The sequence below is a fragment of the Lagenorhynchus albirostris genome, chromosome 15 (genome assembly GCF_949774975.1).
Source record: "Lagenorhynchus albirostris chromosome 15, mLagAlb1.1, whole genome shotgun sequence".
In the NCBI taxonomy this organism is placed as follows: Eukaryota; Metazoa; Chordata; class Mammalia; order Artiodactyla; family Delphinidae; genus Lagenorhynchus; species Lagenorhynchus albirostris.
Window position 1 is genome coordinate 22,510,097 of NC_083109.1, and position 25,897 is coordinate 22,535,993.

Here is a 25,897-nt window from a genome sequence, read left to right on the forward strand (position 1 = left end):
GGATGGTTCTAATACCGTAATTAAAGAAATGTTTCTTGATTGGTTGGTGACAGGAAATGTACCACATTGTTTATGCTTTTGACATCTATAGGGTAAGAAAACTTAGTTTCAGACCTGGAAGAGGGGATGGGGTCTCATTCTCCTTTTACACAGTCATCTTTTGTACTTTTCATCAGAGGTGTTTTATGTATTGAGTTATCTCAGATCCTATGAGCACATGAATTTCAATTTTACTGTTACAAGTTAGTCTGCTTATTTTTCATTGAAAATCGTGTTTGAAGATATTTAATAAGTGTGTTTGGTTCAATTCTACAAGAATCTTCTTTTACAGACAAAGTAGTTGTTCTTAGAGCAAATCTGTTATTTGAGGAATGATCAAATCGTAGCCCTTTTTGAAAATGTTACCTAATATTAAAATACTTCATTTTTATGAAGAAGTAAATAGAAGAATCACTTACCAAAGATGATATCTAAATATTTTGTCCTGCAATTGGGCGACAGTTGCTGTCCTGCATTCTTTTTTGTCCTTTCTCAATAGCAGCAGCATGGGTGTTCTCATCAGGCAGGGCAGAGATAAGATGAGTTTTCTTCATTAGTTGAGATCATCTCAGATAATCTCTGATGTCACATTTTCACAGTTTGCAACAAAAAATCTTTTTGAAGTAATTTTCAAGGCAGTCAGTAGTTTCATTTGCCCCCTTTTATTTATTTTTTCTATTTTTCATTAAAAACAAAATTGTTTAACCTCATACGTAAACTATAGTCATTGAAAATAGATCTTAAAGCTACTAAGTACTTGAGTCGGTGAGTCACTGTCTAGTGATGAAATTGATACCTTTTTTGACCTTAGCTTCATCAGCAGTACAGTTGAACAAAGAATTAATTCCTACCCCAATTTGGCATCTACCTTTTTTTTTTAACATCTTTATTGGAGTATAATTGCTTTACAATGGTGTGTTAGTTACCTTTTTTAACCCTTTTTTTTAAAAATAAAAACAGCTTTAGTGAGATATAATTCACATACCTTGCAATTCATTCATTTTATTTTATTTTACTTTATTTTTTATTGAAGTGTAGTTGATTTACAATGTTGTGCCAATCTCTGCTGTACAGCAAAGTGACTCAGTTACACACAGATATATTCTTTTATTCACTCATTTTAAATATACAAGTCAGTGTTTTTTAGAAAGTTCACAAGGTTGTTCAGTCATCACCACAATCTAATTTACGTTGTAACAGTTCTTTATATATTCAGGATACAATTCCCTTATTAAATATATAATATGCAAATATTTTGTCCCATCCTCTGGATTATCTTTTTACTGTCTTTTTATTTATTTATTTAGACCACATCATGAGGCTTGCGGGCTCTTAGTTCCCTGACCAGGGATTGAACCTGAGCTCCCAGCAGTGGAAGCGCAGAGTCCTAACCACTGGACCACCAGGGAATTCCCTATATTTTTAGTTTAGTTTAGTTTTGTTTTTTAAATCAGTATTGCTTCTTTGTAAATGTATTTATTTATTTATTTTTGGCTGCATTGGGTCTTCGTTGCTGTGCGCAGTCTTTCTCTAGTTTCCGTGAGCAGGGGCCTCTCTTCATTGTAGTGCATGGGCTTTTCATTGCAGAGCACAGGCTCTAGAGCACAGGCTCAGTAGTTGTGGCGCATGGGCTTAGTTGCTCCACAGAATGTGGGATCCTCCCAGACCAGGGATCAAACCCGTGTCCCCTGCATTGGCAGGCGGATTCTCAACCACCATCCCACCAGGGAAGTCCTCTCTTTTTAGTTTCTTGATGGTGTTCTTTGGAGCACAAAAGTTTTAAATTTCGATATAGTCCAGTGTATCTATTTTTGCTTTTGTCTCTTATGCATTTGGTGTCATATCTAAGAAACCATTGCCTAACCCAAGACTATAACCTCTTATTCTTGGCTTAGTTTTCTTCATGCTAAATTTAGTTCAATTGGCCTCTTAAACCAGGAATTGCATAATAGTGAGGATGAAGTGCAGTGTTTGACATAGTAGGCACTAATTTGTCAAATGTATTGGTGATTTTTTTTTTTTTTTTGGCCATGCTGTGTGGCTTTGGGGATCCTAGTTCCCTGATCAGGGATCTAACCCATGCCCTCCCCACAGTGGAAGCGCAGAGTCCTAACCACTGGACGACCAGGAAAGTCCCTGGTCTTTTTAAAACAGAATTTTAAAACAGTGAAATGTCTACCTAATATGTGTGAAATTATAAAATCACCGCCTCTGAATCTTTTTCTGAGGGTTCCTGTTCCCCTTTCTTCAGGGTAGAACTGACCACTCCTTCTTTTGTTTCTTTTTCCCCATTCTCTTTCCCCACTACTCTACAAATAGATTCTATTATTTTTCCTGGGGGCAGGAATGGTAATTATTCATCCCTCATCCTCAGTGCTTGGCATATACAGAAGGCAATAGAATTGTTTCATCCTGCTTGGCTAGTAACACAACAGAATATCATATACCTTTAAAAGTGATAAGTAAGTGGACCATGTGACTATAGAAGGAGTAGATTATATTAAATAACACTGGGAGACACCAGCTCTGAGACACCCTGGGCACCTTAGCCAGGCACCCAAGGATCTGGCCCCGCTCACCAGTGGGCTGACATAAGCTTCAGGACAGCCCTGACCCTACAGCCAGCTGTGTCAGGAACCAGCCCCACCCCCCCAGTGGTCTGACACCAGCTCTGGGACCCCTGGGTCCTGCAGCCAGGGACCCCAGAATCCAGCTGTGCCCCTGCCATTGGGCCAGCACTAGCCCCAGGACCCAGTTTTACCCACCAGTGGGTGGGCACCAGTCCCAGGAGCTCCTAGACCCCGATCCTGCCCACCAGAGGGCAGACACGGGCCCCAGGACCACTGCAGCCCCACAGCCTGCCCTGTCAGGACCCAGCCAACACATCAGCAGTCCAGCAGCAGTCCTGGGGCCCTACCTCCGAACCCTGCCCACCAGTAGACCAGCTCCAGCTCTGGGGCACCTTGGGTGCCTCCGTCAGCAGCCCTGGGATCCAGGCCCACCCATCAGCAGACTGTCAGCTTCGGGACCCCCAGGGCCCTGCATCCAGAGACCTCGGGACCAGCTCCACCCACCAGTGAGCTGGCAGTAGCCCAGGACCCACCCTGGGCCCTGCGCCTGCCCACCAGCAGGCTGACAACAGCCCTGTGACGCCCCAGCCCCTGGACCCACCCATCAGCAAGCCAACACCAGCTCTGAGGTACTTTGGACTCCTCAGCCAGCCACCCTGGAATTCATCCCCACTCACCAGCAGGCTAGCACCAGCTTTGGGACACCCTGGAACTCACAACCAGCAGTGTTAAGAACTGGCCCCACCCACCAGCAGGCCAACACCAGATTCAGGAACCTCAGCCTCACAACCACTCATCTCAGAACCTGGCTCTGCCCACCAGTGAGCCAGCATTAGCCCCAGGATCCCCTGGGGTTCTGCAGCCAGCCACCTTGTGACCCGGCCCTGCCAACCAGTGGCTAGCAGCCTCCACACAAGGTAGGGCCTGGCAACCAAGCAAATTGGGGTGCCAGCCATGCCTATCAGACCACCCACAGTAGTCAGCCCACCACAACAGAAGGACCCATGCAGCTCACACTGGGGGCATCCCTAGAACATATAACCCTAGTGACCAGAGGGGAGTGCGCTACTGGGACACATAGGACGTCTCCCACAAAAGGCCACTTCTCCAAGGTCAGGAAACATAACCAACATATCAGATACATAGAAATAAAAACAGCAATTTAGGCAAAATGAGACAATAGAGGAATATGTTCCAAACTAAACAAGACAATAGAGGAATATGTTCCAAACTAAATAAAATATGTTTATTTTATTTGAACAAAATAAAACCTCAAAAGAACTAAGTGAAGTGGAGATAGACAATCTAGCTGATAAAGAGTTGAAGGTAATGATAGTAAATAAGATCAAAGAACTCAGGAGAAGAATGGATTCACAGAGTGAGATGTTAGAAATTTTTAACAAAGAGTTAGAAAATATGGAGAAGAACCAAGCAGGGATGAGGAATACCATAACTGAAATGAAAAATACACTAGAAGGAATCAACAGTAGACTAAGAGAGAATATTAAAAGCAGCAAGGCACAAGCAACAAGTTATGTATGCAGGAACTCCCGTCGATTATTAGCTGACTTATTAGCAGAAACTCTGCAGGCCAGAAGAGAGTGGTAGAATATCAAGAACCAAGAACCTACCTGGCAAGGTTCTCAGTAAGATTTGATAGAGAAATCAAGTTTTATAGATAAGCAAAACCTAAATAAGTTCATCACCACAGCCAGCTTTACAAGAAATGCTAAAGGCACTTCTCTAAGCAAAAAAGAAAAGGCCACAACTAGAAACATGAAAATTATGAAAGTAAAAAGCTCATTAGTAAAGGCAAATATACAGTGAAGGTATTCAATCAACCACGTACAAAACTAGGAGGAAGGTTAAAAGGCAAAAGTAAAATCATCTATATCTGCAGTAGGTAGTTAAGGGATACAAAACAAAAAGATGTAAAATATGACACTAAAAACAGTACTCATGGCAGAAGGGGAGTAAAAATGTAAGGTTGTTAAAAGGCATTTGAAATTAAGAGATCAGCAACTTAAAATAATCATTTATATATATAGATTGCTATATATAAACCTGATAGGCACAAACTAAAAACCTATAACAGATACATACACAAAAAAGAGAAAGGAATGCAAACATAACGCTAAAGATAGTTATCAAATCACAAGGGAGGAGAACAAAGGAAGAAGAAAGGAACAAAAAAGAACTACAAAAACAACCCCCAAACAGTTAACAAAATGGCAATAAGTACATACCTATCAATAATTACTTTAAATGTAAATGGGCCAAATGCTCCAATCAAAAGACATGGAGTGGATGAATGGGTACAAAAACAAGACCCTTATATAGACTGCCTACAAGAGACTCACTTCAGACCTAAAGAAACAGACAAAGTGAGAGAATGGAAAAAGATATTCCATGCAAATAGAAATCGAAAGAAAGCCGGGATACGCATGTAACAACTAAAAGATCCTGCATGCCGCAACTAAAGATCCTGCGTGCCAAGACGAAGATCCCGTGTGCCGCAACTAAGACCCAGTGCAGCCAAATAAATATTAAAAAATCAAAAGCAAAAGCAAAAGAAAGCCAGGGTGACAAAAACTTAGACAAAATAAACTTTAAAACAAAGACTGTTACAAGAGACAAAGAAGGACACTACATAATGACCAAGGGATCATTCCAAGAAGAAGTTATATAACAACTGTAAATATATATGCACCCAACATAGGAGCACCTAAATACATAAAGGAAATATTGACAGACATAAAGGGAGAAATTGACAGTAACACAATAATAGTAAGGAACTTCAACACCCCACTTACACCAATGGACAGATCATCCAGAGAGAAAATCAATTAGGAAACACAGGCGTTAAATGACATATTATTCCAAATGAATGTAACAGATATATAGAGAATATTCCATCCAAAAGCAGCAGAATACACATTTTTTTTTTTTGGCCATGCCGTGTGGCATGTGGGATCTTATTTCCCTGGCCAGGGATTGAACCCACACCCCCTGCAGTAGAAGCTCAGAGTCTTAACCACTGGGCCTCCAGGGAGGTCCCAGAATACACATTCTTTTCAAGTGCACATGAAACACTCTCCAGGATAGATCACGTTCTAGGCCACAAAACAAGTCTCAGTAAACTTAAGAAAATTGAAATCATGTCAAGCGTCTTTTCCGACCACAATGCTATGAGACTAGAAATCAACTTACGAGAAAAAAACTGCAAAAAACACAAACCTGTGGAGGCTAGACATGCTACTAAATAACGAATGGATCACTGAAAAAAATCAAGGAAAATATCAAAAAAACTTGGAGACAAGTGAAAATGAAAACACAGCAATCCAAAATCTAAGGGATGCAGCAAAAGCAGTTCTAAGAGGGACCTTTATAGCAATAAAAACCTACCTCAGGAAAAAGAAAAATCTCAAATAAGCTAACCTTACATCTAAAGGAACTAGATAAAGAAGAACAAACAGAACCCAAAATTAGTAGAAGGAAAATGGACAGAAGACCTGAATAGACGTTTTTCCAAAGAAGACATACATAATGGCCAACAGGCAGATGAAAAGATGCTAAACGTCACTAATTATCAGAAAAATGCAAATCAAAACCACAGTGAGATATCATCTCACACCTGTCATAATGGCTATCATCAAAAAGCCCACAAATAACAAATGTTGGCAAGGGTGTGGAGAAAAGGGAACCCTTGTACACCCTTGCTAGGAATGGAAATTGGTACACCCACTGTGTAAAACAGTATGGAGATTCCTCAAAAAACTGGAAATAGAACTACCATATGATCTAGCAGTTCCACTCCTAGGCATATATCTGAAGAAAACACAAATGCTAATTTGAAAAGATACATGTATCGCAATATTCATAGCAGCATTATTTACAATTGCCAAGATATGGAAGCAATCTAAGTGTCCATCAACAGATGAATGGATAAAGAAGATATATATACGCAATGGAATAGTACTCAGCCATAAAGAGTGAAATTTTGCTATTTGCAACAACATGGATGGACTTGGAGGGTATTACTCCTAGTGAAATAAGTCAGAGAAAGACAAATACTGTATGTTATCACTTACGTGTGGAATCTAAAAAATGAAACAAATGAATATAGCAAAACAGAAAAAAACTCAAGAATAATAGAGAACAAATGAGGGGTTAGCAATTAGGAGAGGGAAGAGGGAGGGGCAAAATAGAAGTAGGGGATTGAGAGGTACAAACTGCTATGTATAAAATAAGCTACAAGGATATACTGTATGGCACAGGGAATATAGCCAGTATATTATAAAACTGTAAGTGGAGTATATTCTATAAAAATTTTGAATCACTATGTTGTAACCTGAAACTAATATAATATTTAAGTCAACTATACCTCAAAAAAATACTGCAGGAACAAAAATAACAGATTATATACAATGATCAGAGCTCTACTCAGTACTCTGTAATGACCTATGTGGGAATAGAATCTAAAAAAGAGTGGATATATGTATATGTATAACTGATTCACTTTGCTTTACAGCAGAAACGAACACAACGTTGTAAATCAACTATACCCCAATAAAAATTAATTTTAAAAAGTGATCAAAAACACTTTAATATCACATATACACACTAAGGGTTGCAAAGGGAATATGAAATTGACTAAATAGAATTTCTAGTTTCGCAAAGCCCAGTGTTAGGGGAGTGGTTTAAAAATGTTGGTTCATCAATGAAATAGAGCCATTACAGTGATAATTATTAAGATTTGTAAAAACATGAGAAACTGTTCATGATGCATTTTGACCTGAAAGGAGAGTGTGTGTTATGATACTAAGTTAAAAATAATTTTCATTGAGTTCTTTTAAAAACAGTTATTAACCATTGAAAAATTGACAGTGAAGTCTTTTAGATCTTTAAATGGATTAAAAGTAGATTATGGGACTTTTCTTTCATAATTTTTCAAAATAAAATAGATTCTTGGGACTTTCCTGGTGGCGCAGTGGTTAAGAATCTGCCTGCCAATACAGGGAACATGGGTTCAAGCCCTGGTCTGGGAAGATCCCACATGCTGCGGAGCAACTAAGCCTGTGCGCCACAACTACTGAGACTGCGCTCCAGAGCCCACGAGCCACAACTACTGAGCCTGCGTGCCACAACTACTGAAGCCCATGTGCCTAGAGCCCATGCTTCACAGCAAGAGAAGCCACCGCAATGAGAAGCCCGTGTACTGCAACGAAGAGTAGCCCACACTTGGCACAACTAGAGAAAGCCCACGTGTAGCAACTAAAACCCAACACAGCCAAAAATAAATAAATTAATTTATTAATTTAAAAGATAGATTCTCATTTGTTTCGTGGTTACATTGATCTTGTATAAGGGAGAAATAATAGACCAGTATATGATTTTCATATATTTAAAAATTGTGCAACTTTTTCTTCTCTGATAAGGACATTCACAGGGTTGAATTACAACATCCTTCTATTGCTGAGATACTTTGACATCATTCTTGGTGTATTATTAAAGATATACTTGGTACACTGTAACTATGATAATATACTTGGTAGACTGTATTACTTTGCAATAATGTTTCAACAGTAGTCATTTAAAATGTGTCTGAGTTCCTACTCTGTGCCAGGAACTGTGCTGTTTGATGGGTTCTGAGAATATGGCAGTAAATGAGGCAGACAAGGCCCTTCACCTCCCAGAATTCCATACATTTTTTAGGAACTTCATGGAACCATTTGAAGCAGTTTGAAAATCATGGATTAGATCATTTATCATGTTTCTTTTTTTATTCTGAAACATTCTTTTTAAAAGACAGTTATGGACAATTAAGAAAGATGTTATCTTTATTTAAAGAAACATAGAGGAGCATTAAATCTTCACCCATAGGGCTTCCCTGGTGACGCAGTGGTTGAGAGTCCGCCTGCCGATGCAGGGGACACGGGTTCGTGCCCCGGTCCAGGAAGATCCCACATGTCGCAGAGCGGCTGGGCCCGTGAGCCATGGCTGCTGAGCCTGCGCGTCTGGAGCCTGTGCTCCGCAACGGGAGAGGCCACAACAGTGAGAGGCCCGCGTACCGCAAAAAAAAAAAAAAAAAAGATCTTCACCCATATTTAAAGCACCTGCTTAAGCTTAGAGTAATGAATAATTATGAAATGTATGTTTACTAAGTATAAGTAAGTACTTCTTAGAGACATTAAGTGCTGTAGAATTTTATAGTACTTCCTGCCTATGATTGTTTACTACATGGTAGGAGGTTTTTTTTTTTTATGAAGGATTATAGTGATGGGTAGATACATTTACAAAAAAATTAGACACAGTGCCTGTGGTAAAATAGTGTATGTGATCTGAATGAGTGTGTTGAATGAGTATGTTTAACTTGAATACCAGACTAACTTCCTAAAGGCTAATGAAATCATATACATAAAAGAAAGATTGAAATCTTTACCCTTCTGTTATTAGAATCCATTAATCCATTATTAGAATCCATCAGGTCCAATATACTTGCTTTGTCTGGTAGTGATACCTAAATAAGGTAAAGATATTCATAACTTGTCATTTCCCTTAGTATTATTCTTACTTAAAAATGAATAGCTTTGACTTTGCACTGTAGATAGGAATGACCGGACAAAAATTTTAGATGGTGTTATGTATTGTTATTCACATTAATTTATAATTTTCTAGGTGATTAATGATCCTATCCATGGTCACATTGAATTTCACCCTCTTCTCATCCGAATCATCGACACACCTCAATTTCAGCGCCTGCGATATATTAAGCAGTTGGGAGGCGGTTACTATGTTTTTCCAGGAGCTTCACACAATCGATTTGAGCATAGTCTAGGGTAAGAAGGGTATTGGGGTGGGGAACTTATAGTTATTAAGTCCCTTCTCGGTCACATCGTATCTTTTAGAAAACAAATAGTTTTATAAAATGGTAATAATAGCCTTATTTTTTTTAAGAGCCTTGTTTGACTGAGACAATCAATATTTGACTTTTTTTTCCTTTGGCCGAGCCATGTGGCATGCAGGATCTTAGTTCCCCAGCCAGGGATCGAACCCGTGCCCCGTGCAGTGGAAGCGTGGTGTCCTAACCATTGGACTGCCAAGGAATTCCCAATAATATCCTTATTTTATTGATGAGAAAGTTGAAGGTTTGATTTACTTTGCTCTACTTTACTTATTTTATGTATTCTTAGAAGCCACCTCAAATCCTTCCTGGAAAGAAAATGAAAGTGCCTGGAAGGACTTTTAGATGAAATATTTGTGTTTAAATATTATTTAAAAGTTAATACGGTTGGTTACTGATATAATTAACTTTGTAAGTTTGATTATTTAATTTTCCTACATTTCCTATTTAGTCTTATACATAATTGCCCTTTAAAACCACATCGTTGGGCTTCCCTGGTGGCGCAGTGGTTAAGAATCTGCCTGCCAATGCAGGGGACACGGGTTCGAGCCCTGGCCTGGGAAGATCCCACATGCCGCAGAGCAACTAAGCCTGTGTGCCACAACTACTGAGCCCGTGTGCCACAACTACTGAAGCCTGTGCACCTAGAGCCTGTGCTTCTCGACAAGAGAAGCCACTGCAATGAGAAGCCTGTGCACCACAACGAAGATTAGCCCCTGCTCTCTGCAACTAGAGGAAGCCCACATGCAGCATCAAAGACCTAATGCAGCCAAAAATAAATTTAAAAAAACGAAAAACAAAAAAACCACATTGTTTTCTTACCTATCAGGAAACGTGTAAATCAGAAAAGCATTCACAAGCTTAAAGAAGGTGGCACCTCTGTTACATACAACATAGTTGAGACTTTGCTTGCTCTGCTTTTTTTTTTTTTTTTTTGCCTGCGTTTGGACTTCTTTGATGCGCACAGGCTTTCTCTAGTTGCCGCGAGTGTGGGCTACTCTTCATTGCAGTGCACGGGCTTCTCATTGCGGTGCCTTCTCTTGTTGCGGAACATGGGCTCTAGGCGTGCGGGCTTCGGCAGTTGTGACACATGGGCTCAGTAGTTGTGGCTCGTGGGCTCTAGAGCGCAGGCTCAGTAGTTGTGGCGCACTGCCTTAGTTGCTCCGTGCATGTGGGATCTTCCCGGACCAGGGCTCGAACCCATGTCCCTTGCATTGGCAGGCGGTAACCACTGCACCGCCAGAGAAGTCCCTGGTCTTCTTTTTCATTATAAAAATGTAGAGCCAGGTGGACATAGGCGCAGAAGAATCAGACAGTTATCTAGATTTTCATGAAGTACTCACAGTGTAAGTGGTCCACCCCTTATCCACGGGGTATATGCTCCTAGACTCCCAGTGGATGCCTGAAACCACAGATACTACCAAACCTTATTTATACTATGTTTTTTCCTTAAAAATACATACCTATGATAAAGTTTAATTTATAAATTAAGCACAGTAAGAGATTAACAACAACTAATAATAAAATGGAACAATTATAACAATACAGTGCAATAAAAGTTATGTGCATGTGGTTTCTCTCTTTCAGAATATCTTATTGTACAAATTTAATGCCTTTGCCATCTTAATTAAGCACTTATCACACACCGTGGCTGTAACTTTGACAGTTTGAGATGCAACAGCAAAAATAGCACAAATTTCTTTTTCCTTCTTCACTATTTCACAGGTAGAAGATTTGTTCTTACGATAGATCTTAGCAACCTCAGCGTACAATTTTGTTCTATCTTTATTGAGTTGAGAATTTTGACCGTTTCACTCACTTACCGGAAGCACTTCTCGACTTGTCTTTGGCACATCTGAATTGCCAGCTTTACTACTCTTGCACTTTGGGGCCATTATGAAATAAAATAAGGGTCACTTGAACACAAGCACTGTGGAAACCTTGGCCGTCAATCTGATGATTGTGTTGGCTACTAAGTGATTTAATGTGTGGGACACGCTGGACAAAAGAATGATTCACGACACAGTCGTGATGGAGCAGAACAGTGTGATATTTCATCATGCTACTCAGAATGAAGTATAATTTAAAACTTATGAATTGTGTATTTCTGGAAGTTTCCATTTAATATTTTCAGACCATGATTAACTGCTGGTAACTGAAATGAGGAAAGTGAAACCAATAATAAAGGGAAACTGCTGCGTTACTTTGGTTTTGTTTGTTTGTTTAGAAGCATGTTTAATTAGCCAGAACACATGCATCTACTCAAATGTTTATTCATCAACAAATATTTATTGAAAACTTATTAGTGCCTACCAAACCAACAAGATATCAAGTGTTTCTATCCTTGTGAAGCTCAGAGTTTAGGGGGCAAGAAAGATATTGTATTCATTCAGGAAGTACTTTCAGGTAGAAATGCTAAAAGTGTAGTTAACATTTGTTGAGCACATTATCTACAATCTATGTTGTAAACATTACAATACCAGAAGCTCTGCTTTTAAAAAAAATTGTGGTAAAATACACAGAATATAAAATTTACCATCCTAACCATTTTTAAGTTTATAGTTCAATAGTGTTAAATATATCCACATTATTGTGCAACCAAGTTCCGGAACTTTTTCATCTCGCAAAACTGAAACTCTGTACCCATTGAATTCCCCATTCCTCTTCTCCCCAGTCCCTGGTAACCACCATTCTACTTTCTGTTCTAATGAATTTGACTGTTCTAGGTATCTCATATAAGTGATTTCATAGAGTATTTGTCTTTTTGTGATTGGCTTATTTCATTTAGCATAATTTCCCCAAGAGTCACTCATATTGGAGCATGTGTCAGAATATCCTTACTTTTTAAGGCTGAATAATATTCCATTGTATGTATATGTTACATTTCATTTATCCCTTCATTCATCTGTGGACTCTTGGGTTGCTTCCACCTCTTTGGCAATTGTGACCGCTATGAACGTGGATGTGCAAATATCTCTTCAAGACCCTGCTTTCACTTCTTTTGGGTATATACCCAGAAGTGGAATTACTGGATCATATGGTAATTCTATTTTTAATATTTTGAGAAACTGCTCTACTGTTTTCTATAGTGGCTGCACCATTTTACATTCCCACCAACAGTGTACAAGGGTTCCAATTTCTCCACATCCTGGCCAAAATTTGTTAGTTTTTGTTTTGTTTTATAATAGACATCCTAGGGACTTCCCTGGTGGTCCAGTGGTTAAGACTCTGTGCTTCCAGTGCAGCGGGGACGGGTTCAATCCCTGTTTGGGGAACTAAGATCTGCATGCTACGTGGAACAGCCAAAAAAAAACCCCAAAAACCCTTCCTAATGGGTATGAGGTGGTGTCTCACTGTGATTTGATTTTGCATTTCCCTAATGATAAGTGATTGTGAGTCAAGAGGTCCTGCTTTTGGGAATCTGTGTGTTTCTGCCTAGTTCTGAAACAGACTATTCTGTTAAGTTGCCCTCGAGGTATATTAGAACATTTGAAAAACATATTGAAATTCTTGAGTGTTAACTGAAAGAAAAATGCACGATGTGAAAGTTATGAGTTAAGTTTTATTTGGGGACCTTACTGAGTACTATAGCCCAGGAGTTCTCAGATAGCTCTGAGGAACTGCTCCAGAGAGGTAAGGGAGGAGCCAGTATATATGTGAACTTTTTTGCTGGGGAAAACATGTGGTCAAGTGTAACAAGATTACTGCTAATCACAAATGTAGACCAAAAAAATGTTACCTGTCATTCTAGTAAACAACAAATATTGCCCGCCGTCAAGCCATCAAGCCACTGCAGCTGCCCCCAGTGCTGCACCCAGAGGGGAATTCAGGGTGGAGAAAAACAGCATGCTGGCCCTAGATAGATCAGATGAATATCTAAGGAATAATTTCAATGACCCCAGACTCTTACATCTTCCCATACATAGGAAAATGCTAAAAATTATTAACTTGAGGTGACTGGTTTTTGTCATTAGCAGTAGTCTTTTGATGTTGGACGAAATGTTTTTTTTTTTCACCAGAAACTCCTATATACCCGGTTCCTCCCTTACCTCTTTGGAACAATGCCTCAGTGCTGTCTGAGACTGTTTCCCGGGCTAGAGTCCTCAGTAAGATCTCTGAATAAAACATAACTTGGAACTTTTAGGTAGTGTTTTTCTTCAGTTGACAGTTCAGTGACCACGAAGGGATCCAGAGCCAACTTTTCTCCTTTGCCTGAACTTTACGAGGATCTGGAGCCTTGGTACTAGCAGAGGCCTCTTGTGCCCGTCTGTCTCCTCAGTGAGTCCAGATGAATTTGGATGAGTGTCTCCTGGATCTTGGATCTCCTGTTATTCGCTTATGGTCCTAAGTTTTATTTGGTGGTATTTAACTTCTCACTGGAGGAGTAGGTTTTCCTTGAACTTAGTTTCGAAAAGAGGTAACAGGGTTATCTTCAGTTGAAAGACATTAGGAAGATTGTGGTCAGTTGAATGACAGAGTGGGTTATCCTCACTTGAAAGACACTGGGAAGATTTTGCTCAGTTAAAAAACGCTGATGGGTTACCCCAATTGACAGACACTGGGAAATTTTTATTATGTACGTACAGAATTTGTACTTGCAAGTACTTGCTTAATTGGGAATTAAAGCTCATCCTAAAAATGGCCAAACTGGGGTTCTTTTGACATTCCAAAATTAATTTTTTTTTCATATGCAGCTAGAAAAACCCAACTTGATAAAACATCTTTTCAAAATTCTGAACTTAAAGAAACAAAAGCCCTTCTGGGAGAACTTGCATTTCTCTACCTGTGTCTTAGAGATGTAAATGTTCTACCTGATCTTCTTAGACTTTTTTTTTTTTTCTCCTGTGTTCTGAGAGCTTGGTCTCTGCTACCCAGGAGGTACACATATGGTGTACATTTGGCAACCAGTCAAATAGACTGGAATTCTGAGCAATCTTTTTGCCTGGCTGTATCAACTCTCAGGAAAATTTGTCATAAGGGGTCCCAGCCCATAAGGGGCCTTTGTCATCTCAACCTTCATTGCAACCACCTGTACAACGAAGGACTTTACTCTCTTAGGCTGTTTGGGGGAGGAAATTTCTAAATCTTATGAAGGCTGCATCCTTTGCACTCTCTTGTGGGGATGCCTCTTGCATTTTATTGGTTTGAGTCACTATTAAGATACTATTCATCGGACTTCCCTGGTGGTGCAGTGGTTGAGAGTCCGCCTGCCTATGCAGGGGACACAGGTTCATGCCCTGGTCCGGGAAGATCCCACATGCCGCGGAGCGGCTAGGCCCGTGAGCCATGGCCACTGAGCCTGCGCGTCCGGAGCCTGCGCTCCGCAACGGGAGAGGCCACAACAGTGAGAGGCCCGCATACCGCAAAAAAAAAAAAAAAGATACTATTCATCAATGACCAGACAGTGAATCCTTAAAATTGGAGAAACTTGGTAAATTAGTAAATTTTTTAGAGAGCTCTCATAACAAACAGCTGTTTTATTTTTACCTATAAAAAAACAAATTAGAAGATGGTAGTATATATAAAACAGCTAACCTAAGAACTCCCTTAGTTTATTTATTTATCTTTTTTTTAGCATTTTTAGTTTTTTTCTTAACTTTAAAAAAATTTGAATATCTTATTTTCCCCCAGCTTTATCATGATATAATTGACATATAACGTTGTGTATGTTTAAGGTGTACAACATGATTTGATACAGTTTTCTTTGTCATAAGTTGTGGATTTAATTCCATTGATTTAAATGTTACCTTTTGTTGTAAATTCACCACATATTCCATTAAGAATAGAGACCATATTATCTAGTTCAACAATGCTATATATAAAATAGATACCCAACAAGGACCTACTGTATAGCACAGGGAACTATACTCAGTATTTTGGTTTTTGTTTCTTGTTTTTTTATCTCTTCTTGATTTTGTGGACTTAACATAGGTGTTGAATTTATCTTGTCACTGACTTTATCCAATTATTTTTTTTTACTTTTATTTATTTTTTTATGCAGCAGGTCCTTATTAGTCATCAATTTTATACACATCAGTGTATACATGTCAACCCCAATCGCCCAATTCATCACACACACACACCCCTGCCGCTTTCCCCCCTTGGTGACCATAAGTTTGTTCTCTACATCTGTGTCTCAATTTCTGCCCTGCAAACCGGTTCATCTGTACCATTTTTCTAGGTTCCACATATATGTGTTAGCATACGGTATTTGTTTTTCTCTTTCTGACTTACTTCAGTCTGTATAACAGTCTCTAGATCCATCCACATCCCTACAAATGACCCAATTTCAGAACTCCCTTAGTTTAAAAGAGACAAAAATAAACCAGTTTGGGAAGCCTTATTTGTAGTCTCTAGGGTTACCCTCAATGGGCCTTACAGATGCTAATGAAAACATTAGGTTAAGTAATGTTAATTGGGTTGGTTAATAGGGAAAAAAAGCTGAGGGGAAAGTTAAGAGACTTCTTCCCAAGAAGGTGGAAATTTTAACGGGACTTGTCTCAACAGGATAAAAATCTTTAGATGGTTATTAAGAAATTGGATAAATAAAATGGATGGTAATGAGATTAAAACAAACGTTTTTATACAACACTATGTAAGGTTGGATGGGCCAAGGGGACATCTTATTGGTCCCCAACATTAAGGGCCCCGAAGAAGTCCATTCTATCATTCTATTTACCCCAGTTTAATACACACACACACACACACACACACACACACACACACACATATTTAAAAGGCTGGAAGAAAATTACACTGAGATACCTGATCAACAGTTGAACAATTGTTTGGGGCAACAATTAGACCAATTAATCAAGTTAAAGGTTTTTTAAAAAGGCCTGTGTCCCTGGGCTCAACCCCTCCCTGGAGACCCCAGAGCCTTTATACAAAAATAGATAAAATAGCCAGAGAATAAAAAGGAAAGTTTCTAGGACTCCTTGTAAGACCACAGCTTGTTGATGGGGTCCTAATGGAGGCTAAAGTTAAAGGTGTAAGAGTTGATTGAATCGAGATGACAGTTTATAAAAGTAGGTATATTTAAGTGGGCTTAATATAAGATGTTTATATCTCTTTTGCCTCACTATATTGTGTGTAGACATTATGTCTCACTGGGGAATGCTTCCGCTGCCTGGTATTAATGAGACAGGGTATGTAAATCTGCCCCTCAGAAAATATTAATTTAAATATACAAAAAAAAAAAAAAACCCAGTAAGGTTACATGAACCCACACAATATAATGTAAAACTAGGGGCTAATATTCAGAAGCTAATAATAATCAAATTAAAGAAAATGTAGTTGGGCAAATCAATCTTTTAAAATCATTTAGGCAGCAGAGCAGTTCTTTGGGGAATTAAAAACAACTGTCTTTGTCTTGCAAATCCCTACAAATCAGAAATGTAATACAGCCCAAAATGACCTGAGACTGAGCCTATAGCTAGTTCAATCAGGTAGACTCTGAAACAAAAAAGGGGAAAAGAGGGCTTTTTATACTCAAACTGCTGGGAAGGCTCCTTCACCCAAAGTCTAATTCACAGCCTCCTTAAGGATTTATCAAGGACAAATACAAATCTTAACAGTCGCTCATCTTTCAAACAGAAGAGTAATTTTTTCATTTTTGTTTTGTTTTTTCCGCTCTGCAGCGTAGGGTATCTAGCAGGACGTCTAGTTCGTGAACTGAGTGAAAAACAACCAGAGCTGCAGATAAGTGAACGAGATATGCTCTGTGTTCAGATCGCTGGTCTTTGTCATGATCTCGGTAAGCAGTTCAAAGAGCCAGAGTTCTAATGTAAAAACCACATGGTACCTCTCTTTGAAATTAAAAAATCCAACTAACTAGGAGAATATGAAAGTTGTGTTTTAATTCTTCAGTTAACATTAATGTAAATGTGCCATTGCTTCTTCCTAGAATGATTCATAAGCCCAAAGCATTGCTATTTTTTTTTGTAGGCTTTCAGTGAATTTCCCATGTTAAACATCTTTGTTGCAGGTTATATGAAGGGACTTTCTGATAGTGATTTTTTTCTGACTACTGTGTGTTGGATGATGTGAATTTGATTTTTCCTTTATCTTGGTTGAAATAAAATTGCCATTTTCCTTTAGATAATTTGTCAAATCTATTCTTCTCACACCTAGAATACATAATCTGCTCTAACAGATTAACAACGGATTTAGAGAACTTCTTTTCTTCCCTGACCCATGTGAGGTCTTGGGCCACTTAAATCCAAGTAGAAGAATATCATCCTTTTCCATGGTCAAAGAAAGAGAAAAAGGACTGTTCTCTTTTATCACAGGAGATTTTTCCCCTATCCTTGTAATTTTTTTTTTTTTTTTTTTTTCTCTCTGTACGCGGGCCTCTCACTGTTGTGGCCTCTCCCATTGTGGAGCACAAGCTCCTGACGCGCAGGCTCAGCAGCCATAGCTCACAGGCCCAGCCGCTCCGTGGCATGTGGGATCCTCCCGGACCGGGGCACGAACCCGTGTCCCCTGCATCAGCAGGCGGACTCTCAACCACTGTGCCACCAGGGAAGCCCTAGCCTTGTAATTTATTCCTACCTGTTGGAGGATCCTAAGAGTTTGCATGTGCCCTCAGTGCAGGGAAAGGGAGGTTTCAGTAGCCAGATACTTAAAGGCATAGGGCACGCTCTTCAGCATGTCCCCTTGGAGATTTCAGTAGGACCAGTATCAGCCCTAGATCATAAATTTAACAGATTTTTGGTATTTTGAGAGGGAATCATTGGAAACTTTTGCCAATTTCTAGGAGTCTGAGCTCTATAGTAACAAGCCTTTGTGTACAGACTGCAACATGCAAAAAGGCCCAGGGCTGGTCCAGGTAGGCTCCCTTTCCCATCTATCAGGACCCCCTGCGGATACAAAAAAAAAACCCCAAAACCCCAAAATCCTGGATGCTCAAGCCCCTTATATAAAATTTGCATATAACCCACACACATCCTCCCATGTACTTTAAATCAATTCTAAATTACTTATAATACCAGCACAATGTAAGCTATATGTAAATAGTTGCCAGCAAGCCTGGCAAATTCAAGTTTTGCTTTTTGGAACTTTCTGGAATTTTTTTTTCTGAATATTTTTTTGTCCGAGGTTGATTGAATCTGCGGATGCAGAGGGCCAACTGTAACTCCTTCAGAAATTCTGATAATCCAGAGTTGTGCCTCAGCAAAGTTTCATATTACTAGATGTTGTGGAATGTTAAGATCACTTATGAATAAGATAAAGTAGTGATCTCCACTTTTGATTGCCCATATCATCAGTAAAGACCCAAGATAAGCCCTGATATGTGTATATTTATTATAAAATAAATTACATACATTATAAAATTTACATAAAAATAGATGTTTTTAAAGGTTGAGAGTAATAAAGTTCTAATATTTTCTTCCTAACCCTAGTGGATTGTGTTAAAACTGCTGTTCTAACACTACCAATATATAATCTGAAGAAGCCAAAAGTTTTTGTCATTAACATTCCTTTGGTTACACAAAACTGTCCTTTTATCAGATTTATGTAAACTATGGTGACTCAGAGACCCCTCAGTGGAGAGCTTACTTTCCTGTATTTGTTCTGCTTCCTGTTCTCTTGTTTTAGAAAATAGGAAGGAAGGGTTTGTTCCTTTTGTGATGTATTTATAGATTATTAATTTCTATTGATATTCAAGTTTAACTAAAAAGATTTACATTTTACCAATTTACAAACATTTTTCTTGTTCTAAGGCTGCTTTTGTTTTTAAGGTCATGGGCCATTTTCTCATATGTTCGATGGAAGATTTATTCCACTTGCTCGCCCAGATGTGAAATGGACGGTATGTATTCATATATTTAATAGTCAATAAAATAAAGACTAAGCAATGACTGCTGTGTTAAAGTATTCTTCCTTTTACAGTTTTTCAGAGTGTTTATATATAATGCTTTCATTTGATCCTCACAGTAATCTCTAAGGAGGAAATTATCTCCAGTTTCGTAAGTATAAAGGAACTTGAAATTCATAGAGGTGTATTGATGCACCAAAAATCACAAAGTTGTTAAATGATAAAGCCAGCACTAGAAAACCAGGTTTCCCAGCTGCTAATTTAATGCTCTTTCTACTCTATCACACTAGTATAAAATAAAAAATAAAAGGCTGACTCTGGCTTTGACTCATTTTGTATGACCATGAAGTAACTAATACCAGCTAAGTTCATTTTATACTTACAGATTTGCAGGTGACTGACCTGTATTTTTGGAATCAATTTTTGAGAAGTAAAGTTAGGTCAACTCCTATTTTGGGCCACACTATTATTTGGAGTAGAAAAAGGTATTAATTCATATTGAACACTTCTTACATGTCAACCACTATTTTTTCTCTCTCTCTTTAAAGGTAATTCGTATACAATATGTTGTACAGATCTTCAGTGTACAGTTCAGTGAGTTTTGACAAATGTATACATCCATGTAGCCACTACCCAAGTTGAGATATAGAATATTTTCATCTTCCTGGAAAATTCCTTTGTGACCCTTTTCAGTCAGTTCCTACATCTCCCTCCCACTATTACCTTCTGATTTTTATAAAGACTAGTTTTGCCTGTCTTAGAATTGATAAGAGTAGAATCCTATAATAGGTACTCTTTTGTGTCTTGCTCTTATTCACTCAACACAATGATTTTGAGATTCATTGGTGTGTCATGCATCAGTTGTCGGTCCCTGCTCATTGCTGAGGTAGTATTCCATTGTATGAATAAGTTATGATTTTTTATTTTTTCTCCTTTTGTAGAATTTGGGTTGTTTTCAGTTTTTTGGCTGTTATGAATAAAGATGCTATGCATGTTACTGTACACGATTTTTATGGAAAACGTTTTCATTTGTCTTAGGTTCATCTAGGAGTAGAATTGCTGGGTCATCAAGTAGATGGATACTTAACTTTATAAGCAACTACCGGACGTTTCCCATTTTACACTCTGCCAGCAATATGAGAGTGCTTGTTGTTCCATAGCCTCCCCAACATTTAGTTTTTTAAGTTATTCTTTCTAATGAGTGTGAAATGGTCTCTTATAGGATTTTTTTTTTGGCATCCTCTGTGGTATGTTGAGTACCATTTCCTGTACTTTGTCATTGATAAATCATCTTTTGTGAAGAGTTTTTCCATTTACTCATTTAAAAAATTTGAATGTTTGCCTTTTAGTTATCAATTTGAGTAATTATATATATAGTCAGATACATGTATTGTGAATATAGTCCCTGTCCCCACCCCAGTCTCTGACTTACCAATTCATTTCTTTAATGAAGGTGGCTTTTGAGAAACAAAAATTTTAAATTTTGATGAAGTATTTCTGGTTCTTCAACCTAGTAAGATGGATAGTTTCTCTCCAGTTCTGCAGCCTTAGGGCCTCCCTCAGGCTAAAAGCCATTAAAGAACTGGAATATTGCCCACTGCCTTTCTCTTCCAAGTGTTTATTTCCCTCTAACATCTGCCTGCTTTTGGTCATAATCCAATACCTTCAGGAAGTTGTCCAGAGTTAGTTTTTTTCTCCAACAAGGTCGATTGAAATAGGATCTACTCAGCCATTCCCAAGTCTTTTTCTTTAAATATTTTGCCTTTAACATGTAAGTCCTTACCTCATGGGAATTTATTTCTCTGCATATGTGTGGTAGAAATCTGATTTCTTTTTTAATATGGATAATTGTTTATTGAATTTCCCCAGTGATCTGCAGTCAAACGCTCTACCACTGTCCCCACTGATTCTGTGATACCAACCCCAACATTTTTTTAACATTCTGTAATGATGAATCTTTCTGGATTCTGTTGCATTCCACACTTTTCATAATTGTTACTTCTTTATAATAAGTCTTGATAGCTGGTAGGACAGCTGTTTCTTTTATTAGGTATCTTTGGCCTTTTGCTCGTCTATTATAAATGTTGTAATTTTCTCCATAAAGGTTTTATACATCTTTTATTATATTTACTTCTAAGTTGCTTATAATTTTAGTTATTATTGTCTGTGCTATCTTTGTGGAACTTGAATTTTTCTGTATGTATAAGTTTTTTTCTGAACCATTTGAAAGTATGTTGTAGGCATGCCCGTTTATTCCTAAAGCTTCAGTAGGTATTTCCTAAAAATAAGAACATTCTCTTACATAACCTCAGTACATTTATTAAAATCAGGAAATTATTATTGATACAGTACTATTATCTAATTTACAGACTTTCTATCAAATTTCAACAACTGTCCATATAGAAAAGGGGAAAGAAAACCATTTTTGGTCCTGATCCATCATACATTACCCTTAGTTGCCATTTCTCTTTAGTTTCTTTTGATCTGCAACAATTCTTCCGTCTTTATCTCTCATGACCTTGTCATTTTTTGAAGTATACAGGTAGATTATTTTGTGGATTGCCCCTTACTTTGAGTTTCAGTTTTCGGTTTCCTCATACTGTCAGACTATCTGTTTTTGGCAGAATGCCGCGTGTGACCTTCTTAGTGTATCCCATTAGAGGCACATAAGGTCTTTTTAAGCCATTACTGGTAATATTAACTTCAATCACCTGATTAAGGCCATGGCTGCCAAATTTCATAAACTTACTGTTTTTCCTCTATGTAATTGATATATATCTTGATTCAGTTAAAAAATAGATATAGGACTATTCAGGGTTTTGTCTTCATGTTTCTTGAGTTTGTTTTTGCTAAGACCTGTGATGTCTCCCTCCAGTGGGCCATTTGATCTTTATAACGATTATAAATGAGCAAGCAGAGACAGATGAGTAAAATGAGTCTAATTTGAGATTCCAGTCCAGATCTTGACTTCAGGGCTCTGAGACATTTTTGTTTTTACTGGCAAGTTTGGAATTACCCCCCCCTTTTTTAAAAATTAAATTTATATTTTATTTATTTGGGGGTGTGTTGGGTCTTTGTTTCTGTGCGAGGGCTTTCTGTAGTTGCAGCGAGCGGGGGCTACTCTTCATCGCGGTGCGCGGGCCTCTCACTGTCGTGGCCTCTCTTGTTGCGGAGCACAGGCTCCAGACGTGCAGGCTCAGTAGTTGTGGCTCACGGGCCTAGTTGCTCCACGGCATGTGGGATCTCCCCAGACCAGGGCTCGAACCTGTGTCCCCTGTATTGGCAGGCAGATTCTCAACCACTGCACCACCAGGGAAGCCCTGGAATTACCCCTTTTTATCAGTAGATGGAAATGCTAATAGAACTTGCATCTTCACAAATTCCAAAGCTGATGAAACAATACAACTAAATTTTATAGTGGTATTCATTAAAATGGTATTCTATTGGGAATTCCCTGGCGGTCCAGTGGTTAGGACTCAGCTCTTTCACTGCTGGGGCCTGGGTTCAATCCCTGGTCCGGGAACTAAGATTCTGCAAGTGGTACATCTCAGAAAAAAAAAAAAAACCTATTCTATCTTTATGATCTGGTAATATTCAGTTGTAGTGTACAATACTTATGTATTATAAATGATTATATCTCATTAAACATTTATGTAATAATGATGAACCTAGTTTGTAAAGGTTTATAGACTGGTAAAATATAGAGGTTTTTTTTTCCAGTCCCATCTGATATTTATTTATTTATTTGGCTGCATTGGGTCTTCGTTGCAGCATGTGGGATCTTTCCTTGCAGCACATGGGCTCTTCATTGCAGCTCGCGGGCTCTCCAGTTGTGGCACACAGGCTCTAGAGCTCGCGGGCTTAGTTGCCCCACAGCATGTGGGATCTTAGATCCCTGACCATGGATAGAACCTGCATCCCCTGCATTGGAAGGAGGATTCTTAACCACTGGACTACCAGGGGAGTCCCAATATAGACAAATTTGACAGATTTTTAAAAATATCTGTAAGATTATAGTTGAAAACTTGATAATTAACATGCATTAGAACCTTACCTCTGAATTACCTGGAGCCAAGAGTAATTTAAATAATGAGGGGTCTCTGATGGACTAGAGTCTACAACAGACCATACTGTGCTGACTTTTCCCAGCATGAACAGGGCTCGGTTATGATGTTTGAGCACCTAGTTAATTCTAACGGACTCAGAGATGTCATGGAACAGTATGGTCTCATCCCTGAAGAAGATATTTGGTTTATCAAGGAACAAATTACAGGACCACCTGAGTCACCCATCAAAGATTCTTCAAAGGTAAGTTTGTGTACAACTTAATTTGAACTGACTGGTTCCTTTCATCTAGTCTCTCTGCTTGATTCCTTCAGATCTATTTGAAGAGGTGACATTTGGCTATTTTAGAGAGACTAAATGATAAAATATGTGATACATTTCTACTGTTTAATGCAAAAAATAAAAGACTTATATAGTTCTTCCAGCTCTTAACTGAGTTCTTCAGAAGTTATCCCCCAAATTAAAATACATATATAAATATTTTTAATGAATATGTATGCAGTATTTTATATAGAAGCCTAAAGTAACTTAGTTTGGAAAATGTAGAAGTATGTCTTGTTTATTCATTAAAATTAACATATTTGAAATATTTAGATATGTGAAGACCTAGAAAAAAGTTGAATTAGTTTAGAGGGAAATATGTTTTGTTTCCTTTTTGATCTTTTTTATTTTACTTAGAAAAAAGAATTTCCCTTTGTGGTTTTTAAAGTTTTTTTCCTTAAAATATACAAAGCTACTTGTAAGGCATAAGATAAAGAGGTGGATTTTATAGCAAATATCCTGTTTCCAAAAAACAGAGCTCCTGGGAATTCCCTGGCAGTCCACTGGTTAGGACTGTGATGCTTTCACTGCTGAGGGCCCGGCTTCTGTCCCTAGTTGGGGAACTAGGATCCCACGGGCCAAACTGCGCCGCCAAAAAAACCCAAACAAACAAAATACAGAGTTCCAAAAATTCTTTGAATGGTGCATATCATTTAGACTAGATGTGTGGCTACTTTGAAAGACAATACAATTTTCATGCCTGAATTTAAGCATTAGAATATAAGGAACATTCTTACTAGTTCATAATTAGATCTTATATTTTTTTAAAATTTTTAAACAAGAAAGCTTGTTGGGGCTTCCCTGGTGGCGCAGTGGTTGAGAGTCCGCCTGCCGATGCAGGAGACACGGGTTCGTGCCCCGGTCCGGGAAGATTCGTGAGCCATGGCCGCTGAGCCTGCGCGTCCGGAGCCTGTGCTCCGCAACGGGAGAGGCCACAACAGTGAGAGGCCCGCGTAAAAAAAAAAAAAAAAAAAGAAAGAAAGCTTGTTGGTTATGGGAAGTGTAATAGAGTTAGGATCCTTCCGAAGGCACAAGGTTTAGTATTAACAGGGTATCACACTTTAGCATTTCTTTTCCCTTTTCTACTAATTTAGGAATTAAATGGAAGAAGGAATGAGTAGAACCTTCTCACTTACCTAACCTTCCGTTCAAATATCTGTTTATAATTTTCAGATTAATACAGTTGCTTTGCTTTGCTTACAAATAGATTTGGCTCCTATCCTAAAACTTTCAGTGGGTTTTCTTGTCTTCCAGTGGCTATATAAAGGGCGTCCTAAAGAAAAAAGCTTCCTTTATGAGATAGTGGCCAATAAAAGAAATGGCATTGATGTGGACAAATGGGATTATTTTGCCAGGTATGCACTGAACACTTCAGAAAAGTTGTTTAAAATCCTTATATACTTTAAATATATACAATTTTTATTTAAATAAACAAACAAAATAAAATTCTTGTATAAATTTAGTGTTGATATTTAAGGTACCGTTTCCTTTGTTGAAATATTTAATTTCTCTGCTTTGGAATCTTTCTAGGGACTGCCATCATCTTGGAATCCAAAATAATTTTGATTACAAGCGCTTTATTAAGTTTGCCCGTGTCTGTGAGGTAGATGATAGGAAGCACATTTGTACTAGAGAAAAGGTAAGCTATGTCAGAGAACAACGAGGAAGGTATAGTTCCTAGTGTGAAATCTAGAAATAACCTTTAACTAATTTGGAAAAATCACTACCTGGTAAATTGTCAATCTCTTTACTTCATGCTTAGCATTTGGAAGTATCTTAAGGCTCTTTTCACTTTTACTGCATTGTTAAATAATAATAAAATTATGATAGACATTTATTGAATGTTGTGCTTTAGAGGGATTAACTCAATCCTCCTCCACCCTATGGAATAGCTACTGTTATTATCCCATTTAACAGATGAGCAGATTGAAGCACAGAGAAGACATACAATTAATGGCAGAATTGGAATTTCAATCCAGGAAGTTTGGCTTGAGTATTATCCTTAATCACTATATTACGTGTTTCATGGTAGTTAAAATCCTAAAATCATTAGGTCCCATGCTAGGTTAGAATCATGTAACTAAAGAACATTACAGTATTATACTATAGAAGGTCTTTCTCTTGAGAATGAAGACTATAAGAATAATAATACCTAATTTCTAGAGGTATTGGGAAATT

The 25,897-nt window shown here is 38.2% G+C and overlaps 1 protein-coding gene across 2 annotated transcripts in view; it reads left to right on the plus strand.

Moving 5' to 3' along the window:
• The window catches only part of SAMHD1 (SAM and HD domain containing deoxynucleoside triphosphate triphosphohydrolase 1), a 62,896-nt gene that overhangs the window by 10,324 nt on the left and 26,675 nt on the right, over positions 1–25,897 (plus strand). For both annotated transcript variants that reach the window (XM_060124605.1, XM_060124604.1), the window contains exons 4-9: positions 9,288–9,448; positions 17,154–17,269; positions 19,257–19,327; positions 23,483–23,641; positions 24,974–25,074; positions 25,250–25,358. In XM_060124605.1, the coding sequence (XP_059980588.1) occupies positions 9,288–9,448; positions 17,154–17,269; positions 19,257–19,327; positions 23,483–23,641; positions 24,974–25,074; positions 25,250–25,358 (717 nt within the window). The remainder of the gene's footprint in view (positions 1–9,287; positions 9,449–17,153; positions 17,270–19,256; positions 19,328–23,482; positions 23,642–24,973; positions 25,075–25,249; positions 25,359–25,897) is intronic.